Genomic DNA, 20,954 nt, shown 5'->3' with positions numbered 1-20,954 from the left:
CACAAGGATTTACAATCAATATTATTTAAGAAACGATGATAATTTTTTCTAATTCACCAAAGGTAATGAATCATCTTTTGATTACTTAAATACCTTCATATAATTCATGTTATACTCAATATCTGCTCGTTCAGGAACAATGTTAGTTTTGATGCAATAAGAATTTTATAATTATAATAACTTTATAATTTCTTTTCAAAGTATTTTTATTTCAATAACTTGATATTTATTCTAAAATTCATTGAGCAAATATTATATTTATTAATAAAATATTTAATGAATATTAAAGATAAATATTTTTTTATTAATAAATTAAATATATTTATATAAATAATATCAATATTAAACAATGGACTAACAATTGGCTGCGTATATCTTTCATGGTAACCACGTAGCAATCGGCTTTATTACTTTAAATCTTCCTTCGAGAAAAAGATACTTTATTTTACCATCATCTGTTACTTATTCAATAAATTTTCAATTTTTTTTTTTTTTTCTGGTTCAGACTCGACTGCATCATCACCGACAGAGAGGATGTCACGAACTTTCATGTGTTTGGAAAAACTGCTGAGAATTTCTTAGGATCATCGACGCACCACTTCATCTACAACAATCCATCCATTTTCTCACCTCTGATGACCCAAAAACTTGCCAAGACTATCATTTTCCAGCCGTGTCGATGTGGAACCGTCGTGACAAACAGGCTGGACAACGACCCCGTCACTGCAGATACACACCTCTAATAGCACCTTCAACAGTCATGACAGTTGTTGCGTCAAGCTCTGGAGCTCCTCCTCCAGCAATGTTTGGCCCACCTTACACTGATACAGCAGCTTCAATGGCCATGCAACCATGGGCGGAGGCATTGTAAAGGTTTGGATGAGCATGTTAAGATTTTATCAATATTTTTTTACTAGTTTTATGTGAAAAAAATTATAATTCTTGATTGAGTTATAAAATAATTCTGAAAATTTATATGGAATCTTCTAAATATAATGTTTTAGCTTGGGTTAAAATTTAGGAATATTTGAAGAAATTCAGAAATTTGATGAAAAAACACAATTTAACTAGTTTTATGTTATTGAACGTAATTTTTAATCCAATCATCAGATTGAGCTGAAATTTTACGAGAAATCTTAAAATATATTGAATAAATCTGGTTAAAATTTTAGGATGAATGAATTTTAGTAGTGTTGCAAAAAAATAGACTGTCAAATAAAAGTAAAACAACTCATTAAGAGTAAAAGTATTATTTGCCATTAAAAAATAAAACAAATCATCTCTTTTTTGTTTTATATGTTGCCAACTGGGCAAAAGCATAATAAGCAAAGAAAGAAAAGAAAAAGTGAAAGAGAATGAAAAAAAAAAATAAAAAAAAAATAAAAAAAAGTTAGAGAATAACCTTGTAAACTTATAAAACACTAATTTAAGGAAGAATCAAGTGAAAGGAGGAATTGAGAGAGAAAAAATTTTAATTATTTTGTTTTCTAGTTTACATGAGATTGTTATTTTATCATGATTGAGGAGTTGTTACAATATTAATTTAGATTGGATTACAGATAAATTATATTTTATAAAATATTGAAGGATGTAACTTCAATAATAGATTTATTTTTATTTTCATTTCAATTTTATATACTTTTAAATTTATTTTTTAATATTTTAGATAATATATTTAAATTAAAATTTCACTATTAACTTTAAAAAGTCATGCATATAAATTAATAATTGATTTAAAAAATAATTATATATTTATTTAATAATTTAGGGCAGGAAAAATTCCTGGCTGGAACTCTAATGCTCCCCCTCCATCAAGCCCAACAACTCCTGCAGCCCTTGGTCCGCCGCGCGCCGATCTTTGCAGCAGCAAAAACAGCCATCACCGCTCCACGTCCACCACAAGCAAGAAGAAGGCTCCAGTTTAGCGCTACAGCGACATCTGAAAGGTATAGAATACAGAGTCATATACATCTTTCTACCAGTCGTTGAACAATACCTAAAAATTATCGTACACCATCTTTAAGCTCAACGAACCAATCTTTTTTCCTTGGCCATCATAAACAGCTAACAATCTTATCAATCTCTGAGTTTTTAAAAACAGTCCTATCGAAAGCTAAGGGACCATGCATCTTGGCAAAAAATGTTGGAGCACTCGTCAAGAAAGTGCGATCCTTGGCATCGTCCGCCCCTGAGGTGCCTTCTCTCAGTGAAATCAAATGTTCCTCTTTCATTAGTTTGTGCAAAGCAATCGTTTGCTTCGGCAGTGGACATCTTTGCCATACCTGCCCTTGACAAGAAAATCAAAAAACCAATCCCTATATATGCAGTTTCTATTCAACAACGTTGTCTTCTTTCGTCAGCCTTTGCTGCATCAACCTTCACTTTTCTTCCTGCCCTTTAACGTGTCGATGTTGCCTTTACAACCTTTACAGCTGCATCAAACTTTGGTGTCATTCCGGCCCTTTGCTGTAATTCTTGCTTCAACAACGAACATCTGTCATTCCTGCCCTTCATCATTTCTTGCATTGAAACTGCCATGAATTTAGTAATAGTATGTATTTTCTTGAATTTAGAAAATTGAAACTTCCATGAATTTAGACTACCACAATTTCAAATTTAATCTCATCTAATTTGACCAAAGAAAGAAGGAAAATTAAGGAAAAGAGAAAAGAAATGAAAATGGGGAAAAACATAAATAAAAGAGCTGGTGATGTGCTTTGCAGTGACGCATCATCACAGATCCCAGTTATTGTAGTGGTTATGTTGATGTTATGTTTAATTGGGGAGAGGAGGTGGCATTATGATCAGGACAGCAGTGATCTTTACTTCAACAAGCATGATTTCATGAATGCTAATAGCCCTAATGGTATTTTATTGTAGAATTACGATTAACAAGCAGCAACAAAAGAAGATTAAAATCATCGATCTAAAGAACTTCCACGGCCTTTTACATGCCATTTCCCAATGCCTTGGTAAAGTTCTCGTCATCGTCTAAGACGAACTACAAAAAAATAGATCTGGCATAACCAGCTACTTTGCACTATATTATTGAGAATTACTGGATATAAATGTAGAATTCATGTAATGTCAAAACTTCTGGGGTAATATACATGGCAGAAAAGTAGCCCGTAAATAAGGGCCAAAATCCTACAAGAAGCCTATGTGACATTGCATTATATCATCCGAGGCTGCCTCCCTTGACCAGCTTTCACCAAAAAGTGCAGAAGCTCCACTTTGAGGATTGGCTGCTACTAGGAAAGGTTCTTTTCATTTCTTTTCTTCACCCTCTTTTACCCCAAGAATAATTGAAGTAGGAACCTGATTAGAGGAAGTTTCAGAAACCGAAAGGTGATTTTTTTCTGTTTCCACCTTCTCCATATTGTTCATTCCACTTCCTCAGCTCATTCATACTTGCTGCGTCAAAGGAAACTGATGGCCCCACCTATACACCAAGTAATAGATATCAATCTACCATGGATTTCATAATATCAATGTGGAGAACGCATGATTTTGCAACCCAACTTAACCTTGTATCAGACTGCTAAGAACAGTCAATTAACTAAATTGTTACCTTTGCTTTTGACTGGATGAAATCTTCCAAATTAAGTGGTCTTAATGCCGGAGTTGCGCCATTCTTGCCACCCTGTAGAAAAAGTGACCAGGTGTAAAAAAGAGCAGAGTCAAATACTTGGCCACAATCCAGAAGTAAAATGACTTTTCAGGCAACACATGGTAGGAAGAATTCGAAGTCAGCAGCTGGAGGAGGGTTGGTTCATTCAAAGAAGGGGGACAGGATGCACACATGATATAGTAGCAAGCAAGGGTATTTCTGAGGTGCTTCCCCAGGGCATTTGGGGCGAGGTCTAAAGTTCAGGAGTCAGGATACCGTCTGCAGTGTAACCTTACTAAAAGGCAGTAATATATTTCTGCTATTTTACAATTTTCACACCATATACAATAGACAATGAACATTACTTGATAAACTAACTATATTACAAAGAACAGTTTTTTTTTTTTTTTCATGCCATGCCACAACCTGTTGCATACCAGCATTAAAAAGTCATTAATTGTTGATGAAGGTAACTTGCAGATCATATGTTCACAAAAAAGTGGGGGAATGAGAAACGTGGCAGAAACATCTAGCCTGTTTTGCTTGCAAAGACAGATAAATATTCACTGTTTGGATGCTTACCAAACAGGTGCCTTGGTTTCAAATTGAAAATAACATGACCAAATGCAAGAGAGTATAAATGCAAGGAAAGATGACTATCATCGAAATTATGATCAAAACTAGCACTTCACTTCTCACTTCACACACTGCCAATGACATGGCGTATAGCGTGGTTAAACGTTAGGGTTCTCAAACCCTAAAGTTACAGACCTAAACTGTAGAGAAATTTAGAGAAAATTCTCTAGTGTTTTATTATAAATCTTAATAATAATCTTCTTCTCAAAATAAACTATACATCTATTCATATTAGTTTTTAAAAAAATTTATGGGAAAGAATTCCTAATTAAAACTAAAATCATTTATAGAAAAGGATTCCTAATTAACACTTACCTAGTTAATAGAATCCATCTAACATTGGGATTCCTAAATAGTAAATCACTAATTAACTTAAAGTCCTAATCTAAATAGAAAAAAGAATCTAAATACAACAAGAAAAATAAAAACAATCTCGCACAGTAACTTCTAAATCTTATTTAAACACCTTTTCCGATCATCATGAAATATTAACTCAATAGAAAACAAGGCATTCAGAATCTTCTGTCAAAATTTTAACTTGATCCAATGATCAGATTAAAAATTATGCTTTATTTACCAAACTGTATCTCGGACTCTTATTAAACTCCTCAAAACCTAAATTTTAACCATTAATGAAATAATACAATAAACATTATTATGCCAAGAACATGAAAGAAATTTCCCCACATCAGTCCCCTGTATTTCTAGAAAACTCGCCCTCAAGTTATCTTCAAGAATTGAACTCTTCCACTCTAAGCAAACAAATATTTTGAACATAACATTGTAGCTAGCGTTTTCACAAAATAGCATGTCATTGACCGGTGAACTTCAAAATTTAATTTATATGCACATTTTAAAGGAAACTCCATATTTAATGTTCTACTTTCTGCTCCTATAAAGTCCACTTGTAGTTTTTTAACACTTTTTTTTTTTTCAAGCTTGACCTTATTATCATCTATGACTTCCAATACTTCAACCTTTAAATATAAAGAAACTTCAAGATAATCTTTGAAAATACTTTTAGGAGAACTGTAAGAAATTATCATGTCCTCCATGTCTTTGTTTATAAGATTTTCATCCATGACTGAAAAATCATTGTTTGTCACTGGCTTCTCCAACTTAAAATCAAAAGACTAAAATTGTTTGTCAACAACCTCTTTGATCACATTATCTTCAACATGATTAGATAACTTTGAGATTTTGCTTTCACCAAACTCCTCCATGTTTTTCCTTCTTGCCTTTTGAGAAGGTTGAATATAAGGCAAATAGTAATAATCTATTTGCTTATCCACCCAATATAAAATCTCTTCATAATCATCTTGTATAAACTTCAAAATTAATGATTGTCTCAAATCTTGCCAAGATGAAATTAAATGCATACAAATAGAATTTTAAAGTCTAGAGATTCAAACCACCATTCTCTAGCACCACAAGAAAGTTTATATATGATAAATCCTACTTTTAGTTGATAAGGAATCTTATCAAAATAAAAGTAAGCGTCCAATTCTGTCAACCACTTAATAAATCTTTTCTTTAAAAATCTCCCATTATTGAAAGGAATCTCATCAAATTCACAAGCAGGTCTAGGCTTTGGTCTACCTCGAGGTAAGTCTCCAAGCAAGTTGCTCTCCTCTTCACAATCCCTGTTTGCATTACCCATTAGCTAAGCTAACTATTAGTCACGATCTCTATTTGCATTACCCATTAGCTAAGCTAACTGTCATGGTTTGCTCCAAACAATCTAGTTTTTGTTCCTAGGCCCTCACAACGCCACAAAGGACCTCCACTCTTGCATCGTAGAGTGGGTTGCTATTGTCTTCATCCATCAAAAAGGCCAAACTACTCTAATATCAATTGGTGCCATATAACTTGGTTAAAAGCTTGGGTTCTCAAGCTTTATAATTGCAGATCTAAGTTGTAGAGAAATTTAAAGAAAACTCTCTAGTGTTTTATTAAAAGTTTTAATAATAATTTTCTTCTCAAAACAAATTAGACACCTCTATTTATATTAGTTTTAAAATTCTTTATGGAAAAAAATTATTAATTAAAACTAAAATCTTTTATAGAAAGGATTTCTAATTAAGACTTACCCAATTAATAGAATTCATCTAGAATTTGGATTCCTAAATAGTAAAATACTAATTAACTTGAGTCCTAATCTAAATAGGAGAAAGAATCCAAATACAACAAGGAAAATAAAAACAAACTCGCATCGTAACTTCTTAGCCTTATTTGAACGCCTTCTTGATTTCCAATCATCATGAAATCTTAACCTAATAGAAAACAAGACTTTTAAAATCTTTTATCAAAATTTTATCTCGATCGAACAGTTAGATTAAAATTTATACTTGATTTATCCAACTGCATCTTGAAGTTTTATTAAACTCCTTAAAACCTAAAAATCTTAACCATTAATTAAATAACACAATAAACATTATCATGCCAAGAATACAGAAGAAATTTCCCCATGTCAGCCAAGCACAAGTACTCTAACAAAAACAGGCATATTGGGTGCCCAGGATCAATATAAATTGAAGCGTAAATCATGGAAAAAAAATATATTAAACTCAATCACCTTTTCTTCTTCTAAAAGTTCTTCGACTGGTCTATATGCTGCAGCGATACATAGGTTCTGAAAAACAAAATTCGAGACAATTAAGGCCATATATTTTCTTCCAAGAAACGCAAATTTGAAATTAGAAGCAACAAATAATGCATTACCTTCAAATCACTTCCGGAATATCCCTCAGTTGCATTTGCAAGTTTGTCAAACTGGAAGTCAGCTTCTAAATTTTCACGATTCAGAATTATTCTGAGAATCTTCATACGATTTTCGGCGTCTGGTAGGTCCACGTGTATTCTAAACAATGATACAACACAATTATACAAGTGACATTGCTATTGCTTTAAACAGCAGCAGACATGACATATGGAAACATGGCAAGCTTTAAACAGCATCAGACATATGGAAACATGGCAAATATGATATCTTAAACCAAAAGACAGGCTGCAATACTAAAAATACCAAGGCATTTCCTCAAGCAAACTTGCCTCCTAGGTAACCGGCGGATTACAGCATCATCAAGATCAAATGGTCGATTTGTGGCACCAAGGATAAGGATTCTCTGGCTATCTTTTGATCGCAATCCATCCCACGCTGCCATGAACTCATTTCTCATTCTTCTTGTAGCTTCATGCTCAAAAGAGCCACCACGAGCACCAAGCAAACTGTCAACCTACAGATACAAAATCCAGTTAACAGAATAGCATTCCAAATGTTAGAGGTGTTTAGGAAATGTCATAAGAAAGTAATGTTCATGCTGTTTGTTGTCAAAATGACCCCAAATGAGGTAGAAAAAGGAAAGGGAAAGGAAGATTATTTATCAAAACACCATTCACCTGATTATTGTACGGACACCTACAGGCAAGAAATGGAGAAACTAGAGAAAGATGCAATTTGTTTTTCCCAATTATTAAATTATGACAACATTTTCTACAAGAATTTCTCCAGATACTGAAAAGTTTCTCAATTTAAAAAAAAAAGTTTCACAGCACAATTTGTGACACAATGATACAAACAACAAATATTTATCACTTTGCAAGGACATTAGAGACCTACAATTTACAGAGAATATAATTCAAAATCAATTTCCACCGATATTTTAACACTTAACCCATTAATCTATCATAAATCTTTGAGATGATCATGGGACAGGCCATTGGGGCACACAAAAAAACCGTTATAAGAACTCCACGGTTATCTTATTTGCTGAGGAAGCTTCACCAGCATCCAAATTGAAGTAGTCAGATTAAGAACTAGAAGAGAAGATAAGGATGAAGGTTTGCGAAGATAACTTTCATATTTCCCTGTATTTTGTACACAACATTTTTATTGCATGAAAAAGAAGTGAGATAGATCTGTTTCTGGAAGTTCTCAGTGTTCCACAATAGCTTCTTTCTATTATTCACATCCTGACTTTTACTAAGGGTAAAAATTGTATACTGAACAATATTATATCATGAGGACAACGAAATTTAACTTTACAAGTGCAAAAGTTGGTTTCTTTATGCAATGCAATAACCAGTGTATTTACTACAATTGTCACACACACTCATGCACACCGTACACTGAAAAAGGAGAAACTCACCTCATCAACAAATATAATGACAGGAGCCAGCTTGCTGGCAAAGGAGAAGAGAGCCTTTGTGAGCTTTTCAGCATCTCCAAACCACTGTCTCAGGAAACAGGAAAACATTAAGTAACATACAGAAACAAAAGACAATGACTAAACAAACTGAAAGTACTCAGCAATATCAATAATCAATGATTTAGCAGCCAGTATTTTGTATAGAAGACATGTTTCTGAAAAACTACCAACAGAAGCATATGTATACCGGTGCTAATTTTTTTCTCAAATTTAATGTAACGAAACAAGATAACATACAAGCAGGCATTTGTGTATATAATAGCCTTTGTATCACATGCAACGCATGCGATGCTTTGTCCTTTATAACTTAAGTTGATGTTTTTAGATCAATATCAGTTTGGAAGTGTTAAAATGCCATGAATTCATATATCACACATAAGAAATGAAATAAAGAGCTTTTGAGCTTTGTGCTCTTGTGTCTCTGTACTCTTTTGTCTCAAGCATCCTTTAATAGGTTTAGAACCCACTGGCAGGATGAATTTGTTACCTGACTCTTTCTGGAAAAAAATAGAAAATAAAAGCAGTTCTCTTAGTGTAGGTAAAAGAATGTGAAACATGGCTAAATTATTCATCTTGGAACCTAAACCTCACTAAATGGATACAACATCCATTTTTTATTGTACCTTTGAAGTAAGAGTTGAACCAGTTATGCTGATAAAGTTTGCCCCTGCTTCTGTTGCAAGCGCTTTGGCAAGAAGGGTTTTCCCAGTTCCAGGAGGTCCAAAAAGCAAAATCCCTTTGCAAGGCTGGAAAAAAGCTTTACAAAATCACGCTCTGAAATAAGGCTAACAAATAATTTTTCATGTGAAGAGTAAAATCAGTACCCGCAGCAAATTTCCATGAGAGAAAAGTTCTGGTCTCCTCATTGGAAGAATGACAAGTTCATTCAAAGCCTTCTTCACTTCTTCAAGAGCACCTACGTCATTGAATTTGACACCAATTTCACCTGGAGCTACCACAGCTGAGACAAAGTTGCTCTCATACTCATCCTTGGCCAAGTTCTGCTGATATTTATATTCAATAGAGATCAGCACATAGCATGTAAAGCTTTCAACATACTTGTAGCATTGAGAAGAGAAAATGTATGCACATGCCTTCAAATTCTGTGATGGCTTTTCAGATATGGTTTCTTGCTCCTTCAACCTCATAATCGCCATCTCAAGGCTTCCCATGAAAAAGAACAGATATCAGCTTCTAGGTGCCAAAAATTTGACTAACATACAATGATGGGGTAGGCATACCTTTCTCGGGGCAAAGACAATCGATCCCCTTTTATGCATGGGAGCAGGCATGATGATAAGTAATGATTCTTAGCCCAGCCAATGACTTTTTCAGCCTCTGAGGGAAAAATAAAGAAAAAAAGAAATTCTTAGCCTAGATCCATGTATCAGAAAAGAAATTCTTCAACCTTCATTTGTAAAGTTGAGCTTGTCAAACTAGTTAGGCTCGTAAACATTTTTGGAAAAGCAACGTTAAAGTTTATTAGGTTGGTATTAAACTTGGGACTTTTTTCTGGTGGAGAAAACTTTCATTTTGTATTTCTCTTCCCTAAAAATCCATAGTCAACATAAGGATATTGTGATCTTGAATACGGAACCAACAGTTCAATACTAAGCTGAAATCGGCTCAAATAACAAGCTTCAGTTTCTTACTCCGCTTTGTTAGAATGAGGCCATCAGTATTTATATGCAATAGGTCCATGCATGACATCTCATTTTCTTCAAGAACCTGCAATAGAATTATATCAGTAAATTTCAAAGACAAATGGGTATCAAATTTCCTAGTGCAATTTAAAATTTCAAATAGTCCACTCCATGCAACAGTTAAAACTAAAACACTGCTGTGATTGAAACGAACTTTGACAGTGACTCCCTACCTTGTGCAGTTCAATTAAATTGCTCCTTGATATCACAATTCTTCTGTCCTCTTCAACCTGTTTATTGAATGTTCTAAGAAGATCTTCCTCCTGTAAGAAGCAAGCAAAAATATAAACCAAAACATACAAAACCAAAACAAGTATAAAAAAATTAGAGAGATAATGCCACATTTAAGATATAGTAGAGTACTATATCTAATCAGGACAGAAGTCAGTGCAGTTTGACAAGAAGGATCTCTAATTCCAACCCTACCATCTAAACCTGAAAGTAAGCTTCAGTCATGGTCTCACAAGACACCAAAGCCTGTAAAAGAATCCCTACCACTACATTTTCCTTAAAAGGAAAGCACATTCACTTAAGCACAGGCAGGCCAGCAAATAACACACTTTTGTTCAATTCTAGGCACTAAATGGCACACTATACATTTTTATTAAATTGTGCGAGTTAACAACTTCTTGGCTCCTAAATTAACATTTAGCTTTAGTAGAACACTGATCACTCATGCACTCTTATTGATTCTAAGCCATACATCACTCATCTTCCTAGAAAGCATGGTATCAAAGAATGCACATTATGGGATCCCAAGAAAGAAGAGGGGCAAGGTAGGACAGAATAAGTAAAACAAAAACATGAGAAACAAGACACTAGTACACAACAGTTATTTGAAACAGATCAGAATAAATACAACAGTCATTTACCATCTTTTCATAATTTGAAACAGGTCAGATTAAATACAAAAGTCAATTACCTTTGGGGGATAGAGGCACAAAATATTGGTGAAGAGCTTAGTTATGTCATTTTCATTGGACCTCTTTGCACCTCTAAGTCCATCAGTGAGGTGCTTCAAGGAGAGAGGCTGAAAGATAAATCAGTTCTCAGTTAATTACATAGAAACAATAACGTAGCTCAAAAGCTGCCTTGGATAAATATGATACTAATCAATAATTTTCTTTCAAATTTACAACGTTTTAAGAGTTTTGCAAGCCTTACCAGCTTTGCCAGCCGTCCAAGATTCGGGAGTAGCATTGTCTGTTGAATATGAGATTCAGAGAGAAAAGATACTAATGAAAACAAAAGGGATGGGAGAGAATGGTATCTACAGCTTATGAAAACAATTGAAAATGGAATCAAATGCTTCCAACATGTATGTGTGCATATAACTTGAAAAACTTTAGAAGCTTACGAATCTTTCTTTCTCCTTTGACCCAGTTTCAGCTTTGTTTTGTCCACATATCAAAACAACAGGACCTGATAATTTGTCAAACATTTCTTGCACCTTGCTTAAAAAATCCTTGCGGTTTGACTTGGGAACCGCCCTAGACAACCACTGAGAAGAATCTGGAAAATAGACAATAAGGGGTTGCACAGAACGCAAAACCTGCAAATGAGGGAAGAGCAAACATCAATTCTTAACAGAAAAATCAAGGAGAGGGACACTGGACAGGGAAAAGGAAATACCAGGCAATAATACCTCGCATAAAGCCTCCATCGCAATATAGCAATATTCTATCCCAGTGTCAGGATCATGCTCAATATCCTTAGCTACACAACAGCCAAAGTTAGTTTATTTACATAGACACAAACACTGACAAATATATAGTTAAAGTGGGAAGCCGGTTTAAAATTTCAAAATTGAATTTTTTATTCAGAACTTCCAAATGTTGCTTCAACACCTCATACAATTTCCATACAGTTGATGACTCTGATCAACTTTACATCATTTCAGTTTAAATAGGTAGTTAAATCCTCACTGATGCAAGAAATTACCATCTATCCAATAAACTGGTGCTTTTGCAGGCTGCTCCGTGAGCTTCTCATCCTTCTCTCCATCATCTTCTTTGTTGTCATTACCACTATCTAAAATCACAGCGACTCGATCTCCATTCACCTCATAAACCTCCCCAAGTTGACCGCTTGATAAAGGCCTGAAACATAACACTCTCTGATCAAAAGTTCTGCCAGTCAATTTTATGAATATGAAAGTTCATGCACTTTAATGCCAATTGAGTTAGTGTTCTCCCACAGCTGATGGCCAAAACTCTCTAAGCTTTGATAATCCAAGGCAAAGTACAGGTCTGATGAGACTAAAGGTGTAATTGAGCTGTTAAAGGAAATGAGAACTTATATCTGGTTAAGGCAATTCCAAAGAAAACTTATGGCTACAACGATTATCACAAGTTTCACTTGACATTAGTCCAAAGGGTAGCATATAAGGCTAAATCATAAAAGGTGCAGAAGATTTCATATGTTGCATCATCAAAGTTGAGAATTAAATGTTAGAAGACAACACCTCGGAAAAGAAAAGGACTGTTCATTTATTCACCACTATTTCTACTCTTTCAAATTGTCAAAATTAATATGCCTACAAATCTGAAAGGAAATGAGAGCTTATATCTGGTTAAGGCAATTCCAAAGAAAATTTATGGCTAGAATGATTATCACAGATTCACAAGTTTCAATTGACATTAGTCCAAAAGGTAGCATACAAGGCTAAATCATAAAAGATGCAGAAGATTTCATATGTTACATCGTCAAAGTTGAGAATTAAATGTTAGAAGACAACGCCTCGGAAAAGCAAAGACTGTTCATTTATTCACCACTCTTTCTGCGCTTTCAAATTGTCAAAAGTAATATGCCTACAAATCTGAAAGTTGCTGTGTTTGCCCAAAAATATGAACTTGGAAAAAGCAGGGCATGCAATGCTGCCAAAAGATTGTGATAGCAGCAGAACACTATGTGACCTCAAAGTTGTCTGTAAGTCAAACCACACCAAATCTAGCAAGTATTACCAGAAATGCAGCATCAACTGATTATCATCTAGAATTGTGCAACAACAGTTTGCTGGTTACAACTTCATCAGAATCATCCACTCTATGAACAATGTATTGCCAAGGACAATAGTTGTCACTTAACCTAGTAAATAAATATTGAAGAAAAGCCATTTAGCTAATCAATTCAAAGGTGCTGATACTATACAACTTTGCATTTGTCTCTCATCAAATCTATATGCTGTAAAGTTGCTGAAAGGAAATTATCAGTTTCCTACTGATACCTAAAAGTTTCATATGAAGACAAACATATATTAATTGTTTCCTTTTTAGACAGTACATAAGGCATGCAACTGTTATCAGCATGACCAGTGATGTTTTTAAGCTTCATTCAGTCTCTATGTATTTGCTTCAATTAGTTAACTATAGCTATGCAGATCCTGGTGTCTTTATAGCTACAAGTTCTGGTTGATTTAAAAAATTTCTTGTAAAATCAATAAGCTAAATCCCTGGTGCCAAAATATTTGATATGCTTCAGAAAAAGGGAAAAAAGGATTGCTACGCTTAAGTGCTTTAAAAACGTTACGGAGATAGGTCTCCATCCCAGACAATTATCCTTTAAAATAAAATTGTCATGATTAGCAGGGTAGTTGAAGAATTTTGGAAGGATGTGGGAACTGTGCTAATTAGTTGGAGCATGTAAGTATTTTAACTGTTTGATTCAACATAGCAGATGCATCTACATTTGCTCTCTAGAATGGACCAAAGTTGGAATTGCTTGATTCAGAATATAAAAGCATAAGCACACATCAGAAGGCAGGAACCTCTAATATCTCCATCTTTGTGAACCATGTAATCCCACCCACCAAAGAAAATAATTCTGTCTGGTGCAATAATCACAAGAAAGACTGCACAAATGAAAGGAGCTGCCTAGGTACTGTATGCTGACAGAAAATGAAGCAACCACGAGCACATTCAGCTCCAATAAAATGTCAACAGTGCAATGGCATCTATATCAACGTTAACAGTAATTATCACATTTGAAATGGACACAACACAAGAATCTTTTGAAATAAGCATTGCCTTTTCAGCTACTTCAGAATAAATTGGTTTTCTTGACTTCATCAGGGTCTTTGGTGCAAAAGTTTTAAAGGAGTATCCATACCAGACATGTAGAGAGATTGGAGAGCTTTTTTCTTCTGATTATGAAATTTTCTTGTTCTAAGTTTTGTACTACAATAAACCTCTCCTAACTTTCTCCTATTGATGAACAGGAAGGCAAAGAATGTTATCTAGGTGGTTTTGTTCTACACATCAGGACGAATTACCAACCCACCTGCCACGGATAGTTGTATAAGCATTTTTCAGACCATCAGATGTTGGTATCTTCCCCAATATGACCCTGTGATGTCAAAGTTTATGTGGTTGATGAGTTTATGCTAAATGTTTTTAAAAACAATTTACCAGAACACCCTCTGATCATGATATCCGTAGTCATAATAGTTAGGCATCAAACCAATAAATAGATTGACACCATCTTATTTTCAAATATGTGCCTTTATCAAACCCATATAAAATACATCACATTCTTTTAAAAAGAAAAGAAAATCAAATTAAGAACCAAAAAAAGCTAAAAATTTTAAGGACAGGAAATTGCCCTAACCATGCATAAAAAATACAAATTGTTAGATGCAGAAATAGCACATTGACGTGGGGAAATTTCTTCCATATACTTAGCATAATGATGTTTATTGTATTATTTCATTAATGGTTAAGATTTTTAGTTTTTGAGAAGTTTGAGAGTCTAAGACATAGTTTGGTAAGTCAAGCATAACTTTTAATCTAATAGTTGTATCAAGCTGCAATTTTGATAAAAGATTTAGAAGATTCTGAAAGCCTTATTTCTCATTGAGTTAAAATTTCATGATGATTGGACATCAGGAACGCCTTCGAATAAAGCTCAGAAGTTACTGTGTAGGATTGTCTTTATTTACCTTATTGTTTTTGGATTCTTTGTCATGTTTAGGTTGGAACTTTTAATTTAATTAGTAATTTACTTTTAAGAATTTTAATACTAAATGAATTCTATTAATTAGGCAAGTTTTAATTAGAAATCCTTTCCTATAAAGGATTTTAATTTTAATTAGGAGTCCTAGTTTATTTTGAGGAGAAGATTATTATTTAGATTTTATAAAACACTAGAGAGTTTTCTCTAAATTTCTCTACAGCTTAAGTATATACCTTAGGGCTTGAGAACTCAAGCTTTTATTTATGTTATATGTCATGTCAATTGGTATCAAAATAGATTGGTCTCTTTCATAGACGGAGATGATAGAACCCACTCCGCGATGCAGGAGTGGAGACCCTCCAAGTCGTTGTGCTGGCTTAGGAGCAGATACTACATCCTTAGGAATAGAGGTTTGTTTGTTTGGAGCAGACCATAGCATACCTAGTTCGGCTAATGGGTAACGCAAACAAGGATAGTGAAGAAGAAAGGAACTTGCCCAAGGACTTACCTCGAGACAAGCCAAACCTCAGACCTATTCCTGAATTTCATTCTATGATGAGAGGTTTTTTAAGAGAAGATTTATTAAGTGGTTGGCAGAGTTGGAAGCTTACTTTTAATTCAACAATGTTCCTTATCATCAAAAACAAACTTTAGAGAATTGTGGTTTGAATTTCTAGACTTTAGAGCTTGTATTGATATGCCTTTAATTTCATCTTGGCAAGATTTGAGACAATCATTAATTCTGGGGAGTTTACATAAGATGATTATGAAGAGATTTTATATTTGGTAGACAAGAAAATAGATTATTATTATTTGCCTTGTGTTCAACCTTCTCAAAAGGAAAGGAGGAAACACTTGAAGGAGTTTGGTGAAAGAAAAATTTCAAAGTTAACCAATCATGTTGAAGATATCATGATCAGAAAGGGTCAATTTCAATCTTTTGACCTTAAGTTGACGAAGTCAGTGGCAAATGATGATCTTCCACTCATGGAACTTGCAAACAAGGACATTAAAGACATGGTAATTTCTGACAATTTTCTTAAAGCTACTATGGAAGATTATCTTGGTATTCTCTTACATACAATGGTTAAAGTATTAAAGGTTATAGATAATGATGAATCAAGTTTGAAGTTAGAGAATGTGTTGAAGAACTACAGTAGACTTCATAGGAACAAAAATTATAACACTGGATATGGATTTTTCTTTCACATGTGCACATCATAAATTAAATTTTGAAGTTCACTGGTCAAAGACATGCAACTTAATGAATAGACTAGCTACAATGTTAAATTCGAAGTATGTTTTCCTTTGGAGTGGTCGAGTTCAATTTGTAACAGATAACTCGAAGGTGATTTTTACAATTAGTTTTTGAGGAGTTTAAGATACAGTTTGGTAAATCAAGTATAATTTTTAATATGACCATTGGATTGAGCTACAATTTTTATAGAAGATTCTGAAGGCCCTGTTTCTTATTGGTTTAAAATTTCATGATGATCAGAGATCCAGAAAGCCTTCAAATAAGGCTCAAAAGTTACTATGTAGGATTTTACCTTATTGCATTTGGATTCTTTTTTCTATTAGATTAGGACTTTTAATTTAATTAGTACATTACTATTTAGGAATTCTAATGCTAGAAGAATTATATTAATTACTTAAGTTTGAATTAGAAATCATTTACTATAAAGGATTTTGATTTTAATTAGGAATCCTAGTTTATTCTAAGGTCAAAATTATTATTCAAATTTTATAAAACACCATAGAGTTTTTTCTAAATTTCTCTACAGCTTAGGTTAGTAATCTTAAAGCTTAAGAACCATAGTTTTTACTCACTCTATACGCCATGTCACATATCAATATTTCAAACAAGCAAAACCACAAAAGAACAATACACAACATGCCACTAATAAAATGTATAACAAAGCTGAGAATCAAACCCATTAAGATCTATAACAAGTCCTTCAATAGATTATTGAATGAGTTACAAATTCCTAGTATAAATGCATTTTCAAAATATTTAATTATGTTATTGAACTCACTATTATATTAGTTGTGTAAAGCAAGAAAAGGCTTGTTACATCTTTATACGCAAAAAAAAGGAGATGAAAAGGCACCTGTCATCAGCCTCAATGCGTATGGACGGCCCAACGTACTTCACCCGATCCCCTAGTAAAAGATGAACAAAGCAAGATAAATGGATGAACAGAGAAAACAAAAAAAAAAGCCAAACTTCTTTTGAAAAAAAAATCCAATTAAGTGAAACAACTAAAATCAATACTAACAAAAATATACTGTGAATATTGATATTTGAATTTGTTCAAATAGAAGATGAAACGATCATAATTGAACTACCATCGCAACATAAAACAATCCAAGAACAGTCATGCAAACATCTTCACCTAAAAAACATGCAACAGTTACTACTATTAGAAACATCGCCACCACAAACCAAACTGTAATGATTGCCTTAAGCTAACAATGGACACAAAGTTTATTGGAGAATCATGTTTGCACTCACTTGTTTCAAAAACAGAAACTAGAGAAAGAATACATTAACAGTCAAGGAAAAAAACATAATACAGAGCATAGTTCTAAAATGGCAAAAAATTAAAAGCACAGTGCAAGGCTAGCTGGAAATAGTTGCCTTTGTTAAGTGGCCTTTTGGGGATCTCAGAATTGCCTGCGGACTCATTCTTTGAGGACTCAGAGGAACTGTCACATTCTCCAGAAACTCTCTGCCACAAAATGAATACACAATAAGAAATCCTATCATGTCCTTACTGAAAAAAATTGTTTCTATTGGCCAGAGCCTAGAGAATATTTACAGTTTTTCACAGTTGTCAAGCCCATAATACAGAAAATAAAAATCCTAATTATGAAAATTTTGAAAGCAATAAATTATAATTATGAAAAGTTCAACAGCAGCCATAATTCATAAAGATCGGCTGCAAAAAGAATCAGAAACAAATAGGCAGGCATATTAAAAAATCAAAAGCCTTTTTTTCTGACATCATCATCAGAAGTCTCTTCCCTTCAAACACTCATGTCTTGTCTGTATCAAACAACTGGAGCTGCTTTCCAAGTCACTGTGTTATCCCCAATTCCAGACCTACTGTTGCTGAGATCAAGCTAGCATCTCACAGAAAATGCATTCCTAATTCCCTCCTAACCATTCCTCCAATTTGCACCGGAAGAGAAGCAGTAAAGTACCTTCTATCAGACAGCTGATACTTTAGAGAACATACCTTCTCAAATTCTTCAAGGCTACAGGGAAGAAGCTTCTTCAGGGCTGCCTCAGCATTTGCCTCCAAGTCAACTGCATCGTCATCACTACAATCTGATTTTGCCTCTGCACTGCTTGTCCATTCCTCTTCGTTGACTGCATCATTGTCATCCTCAGCTTCTGACTCCAAGCAACTCTCCTCTCCTGCACTATCATCTGATTCAATCTCATCATCACCAAAATCCTGGTACAAGATCAAATAATGATCATCAAAACTCAGTTTGGATATCAGAAATAAAGAAATATCACCGCAAAAGGATACATTAATCTTACATAAGGAGCAAGAACGCTGCTATCAAGCACCAACAGGGGAACTTTTAAATCCCGTGCAAGTGCTTTAACTGTTCTTTCCCGATAAAGCTCAGTTCCTGTAGATGGCATCATCACATGGCTAATCAATTCAAAAGCTCATTTTTTGTTTTTACACCAATAGGACTCAATAAAACAAATGGTTAGTAATAAACCTGGAACACTCTGGAGCATAATTCTCCCACTTGAAGATGTCAGACGGGCCCCATAGGAAGTGGTGCATTTTTTATGTTTCAAATGGGAAGCAACACATTCCACCAGAGTATTTTTGGTGTGCTCACTGGCAGAGAACAGAAATCATTTATTTCATTCCCAAACTGATTGATTTAGTGATAGCAAAATTCAACGACTTTAAGATAAAAGAAGATATTGATGAGAAATAACAAAGACGAGTCGGAGTAATTACTTGATGTAGTACGGAAAATTATCCCAAGAAACATGTAACTTCTCCCATGGAACAATTCTCCTCAAGAATTCATTTTTAAACTTTTCTCGTCTAGTCAAAAATGGAGATTCCTTCCTTTTACTTTCTATAGCAAGCTTCTCATTATGGAGCCACTCCTTTTGATCTTGTTCCCCTAATTGAGCATGTGCATCGCAATGCTTCGCCTCTTCACTAACTCTTTCTCGCTGAGTCTTCTCATTATCAAAGCTAGCCCCATCTTTCACCGGGCCATGTTTATCCTCACTTGTATTCCTTCCATTGGCTCCCGAACTACATGTGCGGAATTGAATATTCGTCCAACACATATTAGACCTTATATGTAAGCCACTATCACTATTTCCAAAGGCAGTACTCCTTGATGAAATTGAATGTAATAGCTGTCTTTTAATGAAACTAACATGTGATAAGTGGTCCCTCACTACTGTTGTACAGCTCAGAGGCCGATCCTGGCAGTTTGGCCTGATGAAATGCTTTGATGGATGAAAGAAAGAACACCATCTCTGATTCCTACACTTAAATATTCCAGTATACATTGCAGCTCCTTGCTCCTGCTAACTCCTACAGTGCTGCCAAAAAACAAGGAGACTTGGTTCACATTAAATCATAAACTGTACCAAAACAAGAATTTGATTATAAAATCTAAGATGAACCCATTGCCACTCCCTATATATTCAACCAAAAAGGGGGCAGACAACAAGCACCCAAAAAATTGTAAAGCAGCAATGCATAAACATAAATGGCAAAAAACTATCGACATACGATTAGCAATTTTTCCCTTAAAAAACTATTCCTTTAGCTATTCCAATCATTCCAGATGAACAAAGAAAATGATAAATGAACATTCAAAGTCCCAATTTTTCGCTTTCTAATATTTTGAGCAATCAAAAACACTAACAAAAAAGAACAAGATTATAAAAAGATAAGATGAACCCATTACCCTTATAAATTCAAGTAAAAAAGGCAGTCAACAAACCCTCCAAGAATTTCTAATGCGGCAGTACACGCACATGAACAAAAAGAATACTTACCAGTTGCTCCAAAAAATCTTGATAAAGATTAATAACCTTAGTGAATTAGAAACTTCAAAACCTAGTTAAAAAAGTGAAGTCACATGCCCATATTAGTTGCATACAAACAAGCTCTCTCTTTCTCTTCTTTCTTTTTCTTTCTTTCGTTGTTGACAGAGAGAGAAGTAAAAGTGGAAGCGAGAGGAAATGCGAAAGTGTTGCTAATAAAAGGGAGAGATAAGATCTGGGGTCGAGAGAGAGAGAAGGGAGGCAGACAAGGATATGGAGGTGAGAGCGTTCGTTGTGGTCGCAAGTTTTATGTTGCAGGCAACATCTGTTGATGTAGGTTTCAAGGTTTTCTTTTTCTCTTCTGCTTTGTTTTCGAACTGCTAGAACCGTGCTTTTAATTTTTAAAAAAAACAATTTAGTTTTTAAATTAATTTTATTTTGATATTTTTGATTTATTTGAATAAAATAAATTTAAAAAATAAAAAAATATATATTATTTTAATATATTTTAAAATTTTAAAAATAAAAAAACCTTAAAAAAACTAACTTTAACACATTCTCAAACTCTTAACTCTTAAGTACTTAGGCTGTCCTGTTTTATACATCGTGGGTCTATTTGGGCTGGCGCTTCGGCCTATATTTTAGGACCGATTTGTTTTTACTAATATCGAGTAATAATTTGAGTCAAATGAATAAGGTTTTGAAAGTGTAGAGGTTCATCTGGGACTAGAATCAGATCGGGTAAAAAAAATTAGAAAAAAAAAAATTTGATGTGATTTATTTAACCTGGCAACCCG

At 34.1% G+C, this 20,954-nt stretch overlaps 1 protein-coding gene across 4 annotated transcripts; it reads right to left on the bottom strand.

Annotated features, from left to right (window-relative positions):
* Window positions 1-2,923: 2,923 nt before the first annotated feature.
* Window positions 2,924-20,548, bottom strand: LOC118049725 (uncharacterized). 4 transcript variants are annotated; one of them, XM_073410392.1, is made up of 25 exons: window positions 20,170-20,548; window positions 19,103-19,707; window positions 18,852-18,976; window positions 18,661-18,755; window positions 18,350-18,571; window positions 17,749-17,839; window positions 17,219-17,270; window positions 14,436-14,501; window positions 12,099-12,256; window positions 11,803-11,873; window positions 11,515-11,709; window positions 11,322-11,360; window positions 11,080-11,187; window positions 10,331-10,420; window positions 10,107-10,182; window positions 9,696-9,792; window positions 9,549-9,618; window positions 9,279-9,458; window positions 9,078-9,200; window positions 8,395-8,478; window positions 7,298-7,482; window positions 6,968-7,106; window positions 6,822-6,878; window positions 3,572-3,643; window positions 2,924-3,442 (listed from the first exon to the last, which is right to left on the bottom strand). In XM_073410392.1, the coding sequence occupies exons 2-25, from the start codon at window positions 19,672-19,674 to the stop codon at window positions 3,335-3,337; spliced, it is 3,075 nt and encodes a 1,024-aa protein (XP_073266493.1). In that variant the 5' UTR covers window positions 19,675-19,707; window positions 20,170-20,548; the 3' UTR covers window positions 2,924-3,334. The 4 variants fall into 4 exon arrangements, with proteins under 4 accessions (XP_073266493.1, XP_034915700.1, XP_073266494.1 ...); XM_035059809.2 differs by having other exon boundaries at window positions 9,279-9,455; window positions 20,170-20,547; XM_073410393.1 differs by lacking the exon at window positions 14,436-14,501 and having other exon boundaries at window positions 20,170-20,547.
* Window positions 20,549-20,954: the final 406 nt, after the last annotated feature.

This window comes from Populus alba, chromosome 7 (genome assembly GCF_005239225.2).
Source record: "Populus alba chromosome 7, ASM523922v2, whole genome shotgun sequence".
Lineage (NCBI taxonomy): Eukaryota > Viridiplantae > Streptophyta > Magnoliopsida > Malpighiales > Salicaceae > Populus > Populus alba.
This window is presented reverse-complemented; position numbering and strand designations above follow the sequence as displayed.